This window comes from Athene noctua, chromosome 8 (assembly GCF_965140245.1).
Source record: "Athene noctua chromosome 8, bAthNoc1.hap1.1, whole genome shotgun sequence".
Classification (NCBI taxonomy): domain Eukaryota; kingdom Metazoa; phylum Chordata; class Aves; order Strigiformes; family Strigidae; genus Athene; species Athene noctua.
Window position 1 is genome coordinate 19,296,246 of NC_134044.1, and position 16,202 is coordinate 19,312,447.

The following is a 16,202-nucleotide window of genomic DNA, read 5'->3' on the forward strand; positions in this document are numbered from 1 at the left end:
AAGTTTTGACCACTTAAAATTCAGCTGCAAGTATCCTAGATGCTTTGAATTTTCAAAGTTCAACAGGAGCAAACATAAATTATGCCAAGATGTAGTTAAAAGCAGAAATAGAACATTACATATTTCTCAGACATAAAACTAATGGAAGACTTTATTCTCCTCTCAAATATTTCCAATTATTCCTTCCATTTGGTGAAAACCCCAGGGCTCTAACACACTGTAAAGTTTGCCATTGCAGAACAAATGCAGACTTGACATCATTGACAGTTTTCACCTTTTTAATAAAAGACATCATAAAATTTTCAATGTTACTCCATTTTTATTGAGGAAAATATAACATCTAAAAAATCCCCCTTGAATAAGAAATACTTTCAAACATAAATTAAGAAAATTCTCTTAAACTTTGTATTTCTTGCAGTGAGGGCAAATCTTGCATAAAACACATTCTTACAGATTTACAAAAGCAGTTTGACGTGATAGTTCAAAAGTTTTCAAGTCTTATCTTTTTCCTTTGTGGTGTTCATTAAAGAAGAACTCACCAAAAAAATCCTTCTTTTCAACCCACCATTTTCATGGTTCAATAAAGGGCCCACAATAAAGTGCTCAGCAGCATAACTGGCAGTGTAAGATACAAGCTTGGACTTCCTCTACTCCAGTGTATTTTGATGGCTCTTGAGGTATGTTCTACCTGAAAAAAAGACTCCAGTTTCTTTCCTCTATGTTTACCCCTTTGGTCTCCTGAAGTTATTCTGTAAGCTTGATTTTTTTTTTTCCCCAAAAAATATTATTTCATTATGCACATATGTTTTCTGGTTTTCTTCCAGAACTGTAGCTTGGGTTAAAACATGCACATATTTTTCACCTGTATTTTTGAAGAACTGAGGTACGTTATGATTTGCTGTACAATGCTGGTTCTAAAAAACACGGGAGGAGAGTGTACATGATTAAGGAGGTATTTTTACAAAGAAGTTGCTGTAGGCCTGACAGTTGGTACCAGTGAAAAACAGCTGGGCTAAGAGTATCTTCTTTTTATTCCATTTAAAACAGCAAGAGGTGACGCATTCCTCAGTTTTCCAATGTCTCTCGAAATGACAGTGTGAGAATTCTAGACTACCTTTTCATCACAGTTGTAAATGAAATCTGTAAGAAAATGAACAATGCAGAGAAAAAAAGCTATTTCATGAGGTAACTTTTTTGTCAAGAAAGAGAAAAAAATTCATAAGGAATTCAATCAGAAAAAAGAAAGATTTAGAAATTAAGGACAAAATGCAAGCTTTTCTTGTGAAACTTCTTTTTAAAAAATGTTATAAATCCCATCATTTCAGTAACCAGAAAACAGATAGACAAACTTTTAGAAAAATACACTGACATGCAGCTCTAGTGTGATGCACCCCTTTGAAATCAACAGCCCAACTTCTCAGTAAGGCAGATTGCCTAGATCCTTCAGGGGTTAAATCCCCGAGAGCACCAAGTGATTTAAAGTCCAGTCTTTAGAAAAGTCTACGCTACTGAAGATCAGATTCAAACATTAATTTTGGCCACTGATAAAGAAAACTATAACTGCCTTTTCCAAATTCTTTAAGTCTTCAAGTAGTTAGGAATCTAAACTGTTTGTTCCCTTGATATCAGGGAACGCCCTTTGCACAAGTCCAACTGTTTTCATCAAATAATATAAAAAACATATTTGTGAATATATTCCTTCTGTAATAATGCCCTTGAAATGTTTTGTTTCCAAAACAACAGCAATAAAGGACTTCATTACATACTCCAGCTCCTAAATATTAAAATAACAAGCACCATGAAGAAAGTACATACATGTCTTTGCCCACTTCTGTGAAGCACACAAAATCCATACTGTTTGTGTAGTTGTAAGGACAAAAATGTAATCACTGGTCAACATGATTTAGATTAAGAAAATTACTAAACCAGTTCTAATCTTGGATGAAGAGTTTTTCCTAAAATCTTTGTTTTATTTTTATTAAAACCTCAAAGGGAAAGAGCCAAGTGTATCAACGGTCTTGTTCTCACCTAATAAGCAGAGTATTATCAAGTGCATGCTTTGATCCACCAACCAAATCTGGTATCTTTAAACAGTTTTTAAAAATAATACACTCAAAGTTCTCCTCTTCACCCAGTAAAAATACCGTAAGTATCTGGTAATCAGCATTCACATCCAACCTTTCAGTATTATATCTAATCAAGCAAAACACAATACCAAAATATCGAATAGGTGGCATTAACTTGATCAGAATGGCTTGCACATCAAGGATTATAATGGTAGAATGGGTTGGCTATAAGGAAACAAATGAAAAACTAAAACTCTAGTGTGGAGAAAAGCTAATCTTTGGATTGCCTGTTTGCTTTTCTTCTCTTTTTGCTGTGTTTTCTTAAGTCTTTACAACATTACAATAGTATTAGAATTTCTAAATCACAATACATAGGATCCCAAATTAATATCAATGCCAATCAGATTGGGGAAAGATACAATATACAATTAAAGCTAGCAGACTTATGGTGACACCAGAATGAATAGATCAAAATATATCCAAATGTATAAAGAGTGTTTACACTCTCGAAGCAAATGTAAAAGTCAAGTACACTAATAGTCCAATTTCTCAGACATTACAGCAGAGTTAAGTACTGGGGAATGACTTGAGGAGTAAATAATAGCTTTATAAAATAGTCAGAGAAGCTTCCATATATCTGAGTGGTGTGAACAGACACATTTTGTTAGCTGCTAACAAATGCTACTTTTCTGGCCGAGAAACAAAAACCCAAAGATTAACTGCTTTACTGATTATCAGTTTGCAGCAAGTAAATGAGAACATTCAAAGTCCAGTCCACTACCACATTACTCTCAACATTAGTTAATATATAAGCCTCAATGATGCCTCTGCAACACCTCTAGAACAACTGAAATTAAAAATGTATCACTCACTTCTTGCAATACTTGTCCAAGTGTCTCCCGGCTGTGAATGCGCTTCCTGTTAAAAATCAAAACCATACTTATTTCTGCACAAAGCACCAGGGGGATCTTGTAAACAGCAACCATTTATTCCACTTCAAAGAGAAAAGATTGTTATGCTAGGCTTTGTTCCACATCCCTTCCCTTATGAAATCTTGATGTAATTTTATGGAATCTTACTGCAATCTTATGGAATCTACAAACTCTATTTCAGACCTGATATTATTTACATCAGGAGGAACTACCTGGAATAAGGCCTGCTAATCACTGCATTTTCCCCAAAACACCCCGTTTATTGAAAAACTTAGCTAAATCTCAGTGTAATTCCTAATATCCAGATATAGCTGATAAATAGTTGCTTTAGTGACATCATTTCCAGTACTACACATCTGTTATTCAGCAACTGATGCAAGAGTATTAACAAATATTTCTTTTTTTAAGTCATTCTTCCAATATAATCAAAGTGGTAAACAGTGCTTGCAAACACAAGAGCAATGTAAAGACTTAAAAAAAAAAAATTCTATTAAAAGTGAGAACATGTTACTAGTCATTGTTTCCAAACATCCTGTAATACATGCACTGAGAATACTAGAAATGCAAATAGAAGGCAACATATTTTTTTACCTGTCTATTTTGGTTGCTATGACCACTGTAAAACTGCCTTCTGTATTGGGCAAGTACGTAGAAGGTATAATGACATAACTTCCTGCAGGGAGCCGGCAAAGTTGGCTTACTTCCTGCGAATAGCAGTGAGGCACGCAGCTAACCAGGGGCTCCAAGTGTAGAAAAGAGGAAGTATGTGGTTTCCAGCTGCTGTTAGGCACCTGCAAAAAAGCATGAAAACATGTCTATCTTTCTGATATATTTCAGGCCTCGACAATGTTAAATTCCTAGTATACCGTAGTATGGTATGTTCTCTTATCTATTCCACTACAAATACTCATTCTTCTGTACAGAGCTAGAGAAGAGGATGAGAAGGCTTCCAGAAATCCCAGATGGCAGTATTAAGTACAGATACATCATTCCTAGCATGTCTGTAGCCAATTTATACAACCCGCTACCCCCACAGCTCAGAAGCTTTTTCTATTGTCTAACCTCACTCTTCCTCGCTGCAGCCTATTGTCCTTGGTTTTCACCTCATGGATATGGTGAACAGACTGTCTCCTTCCTCTCTGTAGTTGTCTTTGATATACTAAAAATTCATACTAGACAGACTATAGGCATGAAAATGCCATTCTTGTAATCTTTTCCCACATAGTATATATTTGAAGCTATATGATCACTCCTAATATGTTCAAACTCCACTTAAGCAACACCTTTTCTGAAGCACTTTTTCCAAAAATAAAGCTATTTTTCCCTGAAAAATAGCCACCTAACCAGAAGCTTTGCATCCTACATTTATGCAGTTATCACTGGCACATACAGGTAGAACCTGTATTTGTCCATATCAAATCATATCCTATTTCAGAACATCTGCTTAATATATCACATTCCTTTTGATTTCTAATCTTGTCTGCAGATCCAACATCACTTGCCAATGGACAAATTAGAGATGCAGAAAGTAAGTTTTCATGATGACTTATCAAAGAGCCTGGTTTTCAGTCACTAAGACACTAGTCTTAGTTTTTGCAAATCCTCAAAAGAGTTCATCATTTCTAAAACGAATTGAGAAGGTTGGAAGGATTCAGTGGAACCAATTATCTGGTTACTAGGCTATGTAACGATGTAGTTATTCTGTATCTTTCACAGGCATTACTTCATAGGATCAGCTTGTGTTTCTCCTAGAAGCAGCATGTCCCTCGCCAAGTGGAAGGAGCACTGAACTGACAGGCCTACCTGCACACTTGGCAAATGAGCAGTCAAAGGGATCAGAAGTCTTACCTGGAAAATATGGAAACCTATTGGACGACACTTGCTATCTTGGCAGTGCTGGCGGAGAGTAACTTTCACACTGCTTTTTCCTGGTCCTGCAGGAATGGACAGGGGAAAGCAGGGATTGATATGGAAGGAGGGGAAGTTCCTGCTACCTCCAGCACTTTGCCCATTTTTCCAGCATCCATGCAGCTGCACTGTCTCCCATTCACCCGCGGGGAGTTCTTCACAGAGGGCAGCATCTGTGGGTGGTGGCTTTAGCTCACTGTCAAACATAAGAGAGAGAAGAAACGAAAATGTATTAAACCTGTATGATTTCACAAAATCTAGAACACCAGCTCACAAAAATGAACTAATTTTACATAAACTTACATGAATACAATTACTCCAAACTTTCAGCACAGAGAAAGAGAGAACTGTACAACTCTTAAGTCCTTAGATAATGCACAGAACTCCAGAACAACATACCATATACAAACCATGCACTGAAACCAAGTAAGATTTTTGTACATTCACAAAATAACACAGCTCACATATTTTTTCCCCTCAACACCCTTGTACTGTTTATCCTATCTGAAAGCAATACAACTGACAGTGTCTTGAGTAGACATGAGCACCTCAGTAAGTCCAAAAACATACTGCATTCTTTTTTATATTCTCTATGTCTGCAATCAGAGGAAACTACCATTTTACTGCTGACTTGATCACTGTAATGTTAACCCTATCTCAATCCTAGCACAGCACTGCTTTTCACAGCCATATGAACCATTTATTATCATTATCAGTTGTGTAACATTTGAAACCATATTTCAGCATGACTTGAAACACATTATCTGTTCTTATTTCCAGTTTTCTAGATGCAAACATGTAACAGGTGTTATGATATTCTGCAATTGTTCATTCTAGACACACATCCAAGCTGGCACCTCTGTTTCAGTCTAAGTAAATGTTACACTTAACAGCAGTTTTATCCCACCACTGAAAATGCAACACGTTCTACAGATGATGTCCAGAAACCAAATATATTTCTGGTAAGCACACAACCTGCACCCGTACAGCAAAATTAGCCTCGTAGTTTTGCAGACCTTTATTTGGTCTAAAACTTGATGACACATTGTTGACAAATTCTGCAAAGTAAATGACTAATGCAGTTCTAGCTTTGTAGTGTGATCTGCCACCCTCTCTCCAAGGAGATACAAGTTGATAGTGTACTACCAGAATATAAAAAAATTGAACAGCTTTTAAATATGTTGCCAACAGTACGTTTTACCTCTGCATATAGCTTACCTGGTGCAAACTGTCAGACAACCTCAGATTTTTTCAGGTTTATTGGAAGAAGTTATGACTTTGCTGACTCCACACAACTACTCATCATCATATCTTAAGTCTTTATTTCAAGGCTATAGTAACCAACAAATAATTGCTCACAAATAATTGACTTTCAAATGTTGAGGTAGCTATGTGAGTTCAGCTATATTGTCAGTGCGGAATGCTTTATTTCAAAAAACAATTCTTTGTTCAGCTAAAGCAGACAGCATTAGTGACATCAGTGTTATTTTCGACACCTGTCCTGAAAAGATGAGCTGTGAGTATTATGCCATCTGAGCCCACTGCTGACATTCCATCTGCATTTGAAGCTGTACTGCTCACCAATAACAATGTTATATGTCAGGCAATCTGTCAGTATATGTTTTCCAGCATACATAATAAATATACTGCTCTCCTTTTCTGTCTGATTGCAGTAACAATAGATGCTTTTAACTTCTGTGGTACATCTCCATTTTTCCATACATTAAGAAAGAATCTCCACATATTGAGAAACATGTTCTGAAGAAACTGATTCACTTCTTTTATGCACTTTCTCAAAACGCAAGGCTGCAGTTCAGAGTCAAGATGCTACTCTCGGACTACTTCTGATATTTTAACAAGAGATAGTAGCAGCATCATGCAAAAAAACAAGGAGACAGAATGCTACTTACATGAATTTAAAGACAAAACAATGCTGTTACTTGGTACTCTGCATAACCCTTCAAAACACATTCTGAACATTTACACCTAGTTCTATACTTCATATTAGTTGTTTATGTCAATGACTATTAGAAATTGTCTGTTTTATTTTAAACTTACCTGAGAGAGATCCTTCCCGTTGAAAATACACGAAGCAAGAAATTCCCTACTGCATCTTTCAGAAAAGTGCTGGGAACAACAAGATAAAACCCAGGCGAAAGGTCACAGCATACATGCACTTCTCTATCATAGGAATGGCAGACAGTACCTACAACTGGAGGAGCAGAGAGGGTCTTTGGAAGGTTAAATCGTTTCTTCTCCACCTAGAATAGATGCATAATGACGCATGGTGTTTTAGAAAAAATTAGGTTTTAATAAAACTAAAAACGATCGAATATTGTTTAAAACATTTTTAAACATGCATACATTTACAAAAGTAAGAAGGAGAGTATCAGCAGATAAGCTGAACATCAAGGAGTTGGAAGAGTTACTATACAGAAGTAAATTTAGGAACAGTCATCAAATAATCAGCCTGAAAAGTCACGGACTAGTTTGGAAGAGTCCCAAAAGTTCCACTACTTGGCACTCCACGATAAGGAGAAAGTACTAGTCCACTAATAGATTGTACAGACAGAAACTGCATCATGAGATAAAGAGGATCATTCTAATGTAAATCACAGGTATAAAATGTGTAAACAACTGAATGATATCCCTCAGATGTTTCATTAATGCTTTAAAACTTCTATTTGCAAAAAGAAAAATGTCACTCCTGTATTACCTTCCAGACATGCAGTCCCACAGCCTGATAATTCTTCCCCTGCGTGCCTTCAGTCAAAGATAGATTTTCCTCTGCTAAACGAGTCAGATTTTGAATTCTTCCAGCCCAGTCAGCACTGTATTTCCTATGTTTCTGCAGCAGAGCAATGCACACCTCACTCTTTTCACAGACTCTCAGCCAGAACTTAGGGTTGGTAGGGAAGCTGCTGTTGTTACGGCAGCCGCCTGCAGACTGGCCTCTCACCCAGGATCCAAAAAGATTCTGCGAATGACACAGCACTTTCTCTAACAAAATAAGAAAAACGTGGTGCAGGTGTCAGACACCAGAGGCTACTTAATTTTATACAACAGACATATAGCAGAAATCCCCCGCCCCAAGAAAACATGCTGTCCTAACCCTGACACTCTCCAAGCAGATATACCTGACCAACATTTTAAGAGACATGAAAATGAATGTCACAACTGGTTATGGCAGATGGATGACATGATTTTTATAAAAAACTGTTTCTAGAAATTTAAAGTTTATCTCCCATTAAAAAAATAAAAAATGACAAGGTTGTCCAGAACAACAGCTTTCTAGATAGAGAATACTAATCTCAAACTAGCCAGTAACTAGATCTCAGAGAAATATCAAAGACTCCTCTAAAGATTTTCAATTTCCTCTTGTCCCTCCTATTCTTCCCAGAGACAGAAAAGCCTATAGATCTAAAGGAGCAGAAAAGACTGAAAAAGAGAAATTATGGTCTAGTTGCATGCATTTAGAATTCAAAGAAGTCTCTCCCACTGACATGTTATTTACATGAGAAAGATGTTTTCTCATACCACACCTGTATAGAGGCTCTGAAGTTGTCCTTCCTCGTTGACTGGAAAGCCCATGGTAATCTCATCAAATTCCCTGTAAAATTCCTCTTCATCAACCCAGAATTCTCCCTCTTGGATCTGTGAGAGCAGTTCTGAGGCAACTGCTGGATCTAGCTGGTTCCATCCTTGACCACTGCACAAAAGACAAAAAGTTAACATTTATTTCTTTGCCTAATAAAGTTCCATAACAATGTCCTATCAAATATCCTGTGAAGCAGGGCAATTAAAAAAGACTTCTCGATTTTATTGTCAAATACTTCCATTGACTATTTCTGTACACATGTTGCTAGTCAGTGAGAGGGATAACAGAAAGTATGAATTGCAATGTATCAAAGAAACCTGAGGAACAGCCTAACACCAGATGGGATACGGCAGCATATTTCTGGGTGAAACAGCTTACAACAGAGAGCACAGTCCAAAATGCGACAACAAATTTTAACAGTTGTTAAAAGTAGGTATGTGATGAACAGTGACTGTTCTGAAAGAATTTTAATGCTGTACAGTGAACATCAAAAAACACTATCTGTATGAAACACCTGGTTATCCCCATGAATTTGCTGGCTAAGTCATGATGAACCAAGAATTTAAACACCTTGTTATTTAGGCTGCATTAAAAGCTAGTACTTTCAGCATTTTTGATTGTTTCAGTAACAACAAAAAATTCTGCACTTGAATGAAACAGGGCTCTAAGGTCACCCAGTGAAATGCTATCTATCCTCTTGCAACTACATGGCAACTGACTGTTTGACAGACTACAAGAGACCACAAGTAAAATCAAAACTCTGCCAAAAGCAAAACCCATCAACTTTAGTCTCAATGAATGTGATTAAGCCATCTTTTTAACTCAGGGAAAAAATCCCTATTTCTCTCGAATGTTTATTAACATGACCATATTGTTATCATATTTTAATGATGAAAGCTTGCTCCTTGGGTCAAGAACTGCATGTTCCTTTGTACAGTCTAAATATGCTAAACACTTTTCAAAATAAATAAGTAGGGTCTACCTTTCATTCCTGTTACTTTGGTATATGAACCCAAAACATATTTCTGCATTTCCTTTATAACAGATCTCTTCTTTATATCTACTTTATATCTATTCTTTATATCTACTTGATTCCAGCTCCTCCTACTCCTATTGATCTACAGAAATGAGAGCACACAAGCAAAAAAAATAAGCATCTTTTCTTCTATTTTGTTTTATACATACCCCTTTGTCTTCTGCAACTGAGACAAGATCAAATGAGAAGAGCCAAGTAAAGCCGAGTAACTACTTAGTCACAAACATCTTATGAGCAAAGACCAATTGCAGAAAAACCACCACAAAAATCAGAGAGAAAATAAACCACCATTTTATCTCTAAAAAAAGATATGATGCTTTGACAAACAAAAAAAATCATCATTAAAAAAATATAGTTTACCAGAATTAATAGATCAAAATGACTAGCCTTAGAACCAACGAGCTGTATGAACTACTGCAGACAAAATGAAGTTTCCTCCACCGTAGCCTATGAGCAGTATTTGCCTATGTATTGCCTATGCAATGCACAGATATGCTTTGTGCTTCAGACCTTTCACAAATGATTTTCCAAATGAAAATTAACCTACTCACCCCTCACACCAGGGACCTCTCCAGCACCGCCTCCCCCAAGGATTTCTTATTCGTAGAAGGAAGATTTCCTTGCCTGACACTTCAGACACGTTCAACATGTCTATCACAATAAAGGCATGAAATTCTCCTAGTTCACTTGCACCTGCATTTAAAAGTAAACAAAAGAACCTGCTCCATATTTTACTGTGGATGATATTAAACTATCCTGTGAAAGAAGGCAATTTTGAAATAAAAGGAAATTGGTTTTAAAACAGTATAAAACCAGCATAAAAAATCCTTAAACAGCTCATTTCAGTTGTGACTATATCTAAATAAAAGAAATGAAAATTTTAAAGCATATTAACTCACTAGTTGATCTCAAACATCTTCAAATTCCTGGTGCAAAAATTCATTCAGGTTAAGGGGTTTTTTTCAGGTGCTTTTCAGGGGGTGGGGCGTGTGCATTTGTTTTTGAGAACTGACCGTATTAGCATCTACTATAAAAAACACTCCTCAGAAGCACCTTCCTTCATGAACTCAATAACATCCCTAAATCTAATTTATTTACTTAAGGTTATATAAAATCGCACCATGGATCTCATATAGTACTAGAATCAGCGCTATGTGTTTACTGGCTCCCTTGTGCCCTGAACCCTGTTAAATAGAGATATTTACTTTAAAAATATCTAGAACTTTACTATTACCTTTTCTGGAATTGAGGACTGAGCAGCTTATTACACACTGTTCCTTCAGATTCATTAATCGTCTAAACACTGCCTTCTCCAAAACCATGGCACTCTTCTCTTTCTCCATGTTTCTTCCAGGGTCTTTCAGGGTCCATCTTTCAGCAATTCCTCCAGTAAGATCAACCAAAGCATCTGCCACCTGTCCTGCCCACAACTGCTCATAAGATCCGTGCACTCTGTAACAAGAACAAAGAAAAAATGAAAAAAGTTTCTACAAACAGCAGAAGAAACATGGTTCCTATGTACTTCCAACCCCACCTTGTATTACAGCCATGACTGTACACTACCTCATATCCCCAAGTAGGCAAGTGAAAGCACATACTATTATATTTATACAGAATACAACATCTAAAGAATACATAAGCCATCAGACATTGCACTGTTTGATGGGAAGTTCATTACTGCGGGAGAGCTGAGCACGCACACGACCAATGTGATCAGGCAATGCCCATTTATTACAACTAAGAAAGCCCTTTTGTAATGTTCTCCCGCACACGTCAGTAACATGCAGTACAAATCCTCAAGACTGCACAGTTAACTTAGCCCGCGCTTTAAACCTTCTTATGACTGGATAAAAAGTGCCACATCAGCCTTGCCAGGCTTCCTGCCTTGTGGAACTTCCTCTTCCATCCCAACCCCTTCCGGGGGTTGTTTGTCTCGTCGAGTTTCTCCCCTCTCATTCAGGGTCACATCCTTATCGCATTCTTGCTCGGCTGAGGCTCTTATCAGTCTTGTTCTCATACGGGATTGCTCACATGGCCATTCTCTCGCAGAAAGCCCTCTAGAATCCCAACACATTACAACTCATTCCATCCTATATAGGAACTACTCTAGTCTAGTACTAGTCATTTGTACCTTATTATCCGTGCACTACATCATCTTTCATGATACACTAACTGCATTCTATATAAATAAATAACATTTCTTCCTCTTCTTCAATTATTCTTTGTTCACTCTGAATAAACAGCCAGAGTAGCACTTCCTTCAACAATTTATGTAAATCAAGAGGCTACCCTACCTAATGCAGCGGGTGCAAAAGATAGCAAAAGAAATCAAGACTATAATAGAATAATAAGCCAAGACAGAACAGTAAGATCTCTACAGAAAACAAAGAATATTACCTTTCAAACCTACAGAAAAGTTTTAATGTGCCACTGCTGCTTCACAACTTCTGCTCAATGTACCTACAGCTGAATAAATTACTTCACAGTTAGAAGTCTTTTTCTGCCCTCTGCTGGCAACCAATCTTTCACCCAAGTTCTTTTGGACATTTGACGTCTATCTTATCAGTGCACTTTGTCTCCAAATTGTTTTGTCCATCTGGACAGCATTTTGATGGATGTGTCATAAAACACAAAATAGCTGCGTCTTCAAACACGTTATTATTTTGAGAAGAAACAACCATATTGTTAAAGTATCAAATTAAGCAAAAGAGCAGTGAAACTCATACAGAGCCTCAATGAACATGAAATTGCATACTGTTGTCACTTTTCATGAAAATATTTGCATGCTTTCTGCTTCTCATTGAGCCCTCATCTGCCCTCAAATGCTGCAGTAGTAAAATATTTCCCCTTGGTAAATTAGGTGACCAGTGGATAGTGACCTAACAAACATTTGAATCTTAATAATTCGTTGCAGCTCTTGCTTTTCATCGTAATTCCCTCCTTAAGACTATCTTACCTCATAGGCAACTAGAAACACACCTGACAGATCTACAGTTTAAAGAGAGACTTCTGCACAACCCAGTATGGGAAAGCTAGCAGGCACTGCTTTATATTGAGTAATAGAGATCTATGCCATAAAATAAGTAACTTAAAGGTATACAAGTATTGTAACTCCCTTTACTTCCCTCAGTTCACATACTTTGCATAAGCTTTTTCCAATAGTGGAAGCCAAAACAAATCCTCAGTCTGACACTGGGAAAAGCAGAGTTTCCCACCCAGGCAAGGTAAACGATCGTCGATGGTCACTTCCACCCAGTGTCCAAACTGCCAGACTCGACAAGTGAAACAGCCTTGATATGACTCATCTGTCCAGCTGGGCTGACCTGGAGGGATTACCTAAACGGCAAAAGCCAAAATCAAGACAAATATTGGAAATTTTTTTGTAAACAAAACCATTTAAAATATGCTGAATATTAACCATTTGTAATAATCACAGAAAAAGGTATCACAACAAAAATAGTAAAACTAAGCACAACTTATACGGAGGCTCGTGATTCAAGAACAATATGCAAATGTAAATTAGATGAAGAAAACTTCTGAAACATGAAACTTCTCTATACCTTATTCAGTAGGTATTTACTCTTCTGCAAAGCTACACAGGCACACAGGAACCAACAGTCTCCCAAAATTCCTTGTTTCACTTGCACATCCTGCTGATTGTTTGAAAATAACCGAGGAGTAGAACAAATGTCCTAAAATTAAAAAAAGGGGAGTTAAAGCCAAATCCTGCAAGACATTCTAAGGAAGTCTGTGTTTCAGGGAATGGGAGGGCTCCAGGGACCTTTCACAAAACAAGGGAATTTTTACCTCTAGACTATTTCCTTTTCAGAGGCAGCCTAAGCAAGCAGTAACAAATTACTGCCTTGTGGCTACTTTACAGGTACTTTTATGTGAGGTAAATCTAGTTCCCACGTGAATTTTAGTACACAAGTGTCACCATCAGGTGCAACCTTAGCAAAGGAACCAATAAGTGAAAAACAATTCATCAGCTCCTTGCTAGACACATGATCAACTGTGACAGAACTGATGCCATTCACATTAAGCTGCACATCCCAAGTTACAAAAATCTCCAAATTAGCGTAAGAGGAAACTTTCCTAGGGCAAATAAAAATAAGATCTCTTGGTAACAAAAAGAGGTTTGCATTTGAAATGCAAAGCCCCGAACACTTAACTGGATCTGAAAGTGAGTGTTTGAAATGTTTCTTCCCTCACCTGTAAACACTGCAAGAGATGGAAATTAACTGATCAGCCCTCAGTAATAGTAGTCAAGATGTAAAACATGAAAGCAGAAAGTTGCACACTGGGCTCAGTGAAGTCATTTTTTGCTAATTCTGTATGATAAGCAACAACTCTATCACTGTTCTGCAGACATCCCCAGATGCAGAAAAATAATACCGCTAAAGACAACATACTTTTTTTCTCCATTACATGCTTATAGCCTTTTTTTTCCCCTCCACACAAAGGCTGTACCATAAAATACTTCACTTTAATGTACTGCAAAAATGCATTTTAAGCTTTTTATCTCTCCTATGGCTTGCTCTGAAACCTAGCTATAAGCTTAAAAGCAATACAAGTCATATGACACGTTATAACCTTAGTTTTCTTTCTTATCAAAGAAACCAACAATCACGTAAAAAAAGCACAATAATCTTCTGAAGACCTCTAAAGTCCAGTTATTTGTTTTCAAGACAGTTATGCAATATATAAAAAAATTTGGGAATGACATAATGCTGGTTTTTAACTTGGTATGAACATTATTTGCGTAATGACGCATATTTATAAGATATCTGAACTTCTAGTAGTGCCAGGAAATTCAGAAGTTCTACAACACGATCTAACTCAAATCTACAAACAAGCATCCAGACTTAAAAATTGGAACTCATATACTGTTAACACCGACATACATTGGTTTTATCACTTCTATATTTCTAAACAATAAAAACACCTAGAGGCAGCCAATGCTGATTACCATTTACTACCTTAAAATCTGCTAAAACCAGTCTTTTCCACCTTAATACTCACCTTAGGTCTCAACCAAGAGATCTCACCTCTGAACTGGGCAAGCGGGGTACAATAATCAAAAAATATAGAGGTATCACTGGCTGGAAACGTGGGGTCTGTGTAAAGTTCTCTTTTCACGATTAATTGCTTTTTCTCTCCCAGCATTTTCAACACAGTCCTAAGTAGCCTTGCCGGCTATTTCCACGACTTTATATTGCCAAGCACCAACCTACAATGTAAGTGAGGATTACTTGGGAATTGTAACTGAGAAACAAATAGGCAAGAGACGATTTAATTAGGAACAAAGAGCCTCTCACTCTTTCCACGGAGCACCTTGAACCACGCCATTGCTGGCTTCTTTCAGCATCTGATACCACTCTACAGGTCGCCCACTTTGCTGGAAAAAAAGAAGGGAGGTGTCTCAGAGGTGACCTACACCCAGGAGCGCACTTAGAGCCCATGCCCGCCCCTCGGCGCACACCCTCCCCACAAGGCCCCTCCACCAACACCCCTTTCCCCACAACCAGCCCCAACAAGGCCCCTCCCGCCCCACACACACCCCCCGCCATAGCGGGCCTCAACCAGGCCACCCCCGGCCACCGCTAAGTGCTGTCCCGGCCCGCCACCTCCTCACCGCGGGGCACGCCCCGCCGCCATGCCCGGGGCGGCCGTTACCGCGGCAACGCCGGACACTCTCTCCCCACCCCCTCAGCCTCCTGTCCAGCCCAGAGATAACGGATTGGGCCTCCCACCAATGAAGAGGCGGCAGGCGGGCACGTGACGCAGGCACCACCAATCCGCTGCCGCCCGGCGCGGCCTGCGGAGCAGGAAAGGGGCAGGGCCCAGCGTGCCCCGCGGCGGGCGGGCCCTGGCGGCTGTGGCCGCGGCGGCGGCCCGCGGGCAGGGCGGGACTCACCACCCCAGGCGGTATTCCTGGAAGGAGCAGGAAGCTCTCCTCATCAGAGCTGGAGGAGGAAGGTTTAAGGGTCACCCGAACAGCTCTTAGAGGCGGAGGAAAACGAAACCAAACTGTATTGTCACGAAGGTTGTAAGAGGAACTCTCAGGAGAAGTTGCGGACCCTCACAAAGTGGTTTCTCGAGATAATGGCAAAGATCACATTTTCAGATAGTTTATCACTAAATAATTGTCCAAGGGCTGAACTGATAAAGGAAATAACTTGCTTCTCATATTTCAGTAGCTACTACTGCCTAGTGAAATAGAAAAGAAAAAATACATTTTAAAAATAGTGACTTGCTATAAACAAAGAATAGGGGCTGAGTCAAACCCTATTGAAGCAGGATGCTTGCTTTTTCATATTTGGGCCTTTTACGTTAGTGCTTCTCAAGAAGTTCAAGTGTGTTAAGCAGGCTGCTGAGCCCGGGTGACAGGACACAGATGTTTACCAATAAAAGCTGTTCTTCACTCTCACCTGTAACAACGGGTTTGAGTCTAAGGGTTATGTCACCGTTCTTGGGCAGAGAAGTTTTTTTAACAAGAGCACACCACAGGAAACACTGGTCTGATTCGTTTCTATTAGAAATGAATGCAGAAATCCTCCTCAGACCTCCGCTTTAGCAGAATGGAAATACTCAGAGGGAACTGCAGTAGCTGCCCACCCACTGACTGATCCAGTTCTCTGTCCCTTGCTTATGCCTGTCCT

At 38.6% G+C, this 16,202-nt stretch overlaps 1 protein-coding gene across 5 annotated transcripts; it reads right to left on the reverse strand.

Moving 5' to 3' along the window:
- Nucleotides 1-299: 299 nt before the first annotated feature.
- On the reverse strand, nucleotides 300-15,265 carry CAPN10 (calpain 10). Of its 5 annotated transcripts, none has more exons than XM_074912251.1 (14): nucleotides 15,176-15,265; nucleotides 14,859-14,938; nucleotides 14,563-14,748; nucleotides 13,101-13,232; nucleotides 12,680-12,876; nucleotides 10,775-10,992; nucleotides 10,092-10,233; nucleotides 8,449-8,615; nucleotides 7,623-7,906; nucleotides 6,965-7,167; nucleotides 4,847-5,102; nucleotides 3,590-3,789; nucleotides 2,939-2,984; nucleotides 300-1,140 (listed from the first exon to the last, which is right to left on the reverse strand). In XM_074912251.1, the coding sequence occupies exons 3-14, from the start codon at nucleotides 14,704-14,706 to the stop codon at nucleotides 1,111-1,113; spliced, it is 2,019 nt and encodes a 672-aa protein (XP_074768352.1). In that variant the 5' UTR covers nucleotides 14,707-14,748; nucleotides 14,859-14,938; nucleotides 15,176-15,265; the 3' UTR covers nucleotides 300-1,110. The 5 variants fall into 5 exon arrangements, with proteins under 5 accessions (XP_074768352.1, XP_074768349.1, XP_074768350.1 ...); XM_074912248.1 differs by having other exon boundaries at nucleotides 14,563-14,770; XM_074912249.1 differs by having other exon boundaries at nucleotides 14,563-14,770; nucleotides 15,217-15,243.
- Between the last annotated feature and the right edge of the window lie 937 nt (nucleotides 15,266-16,202).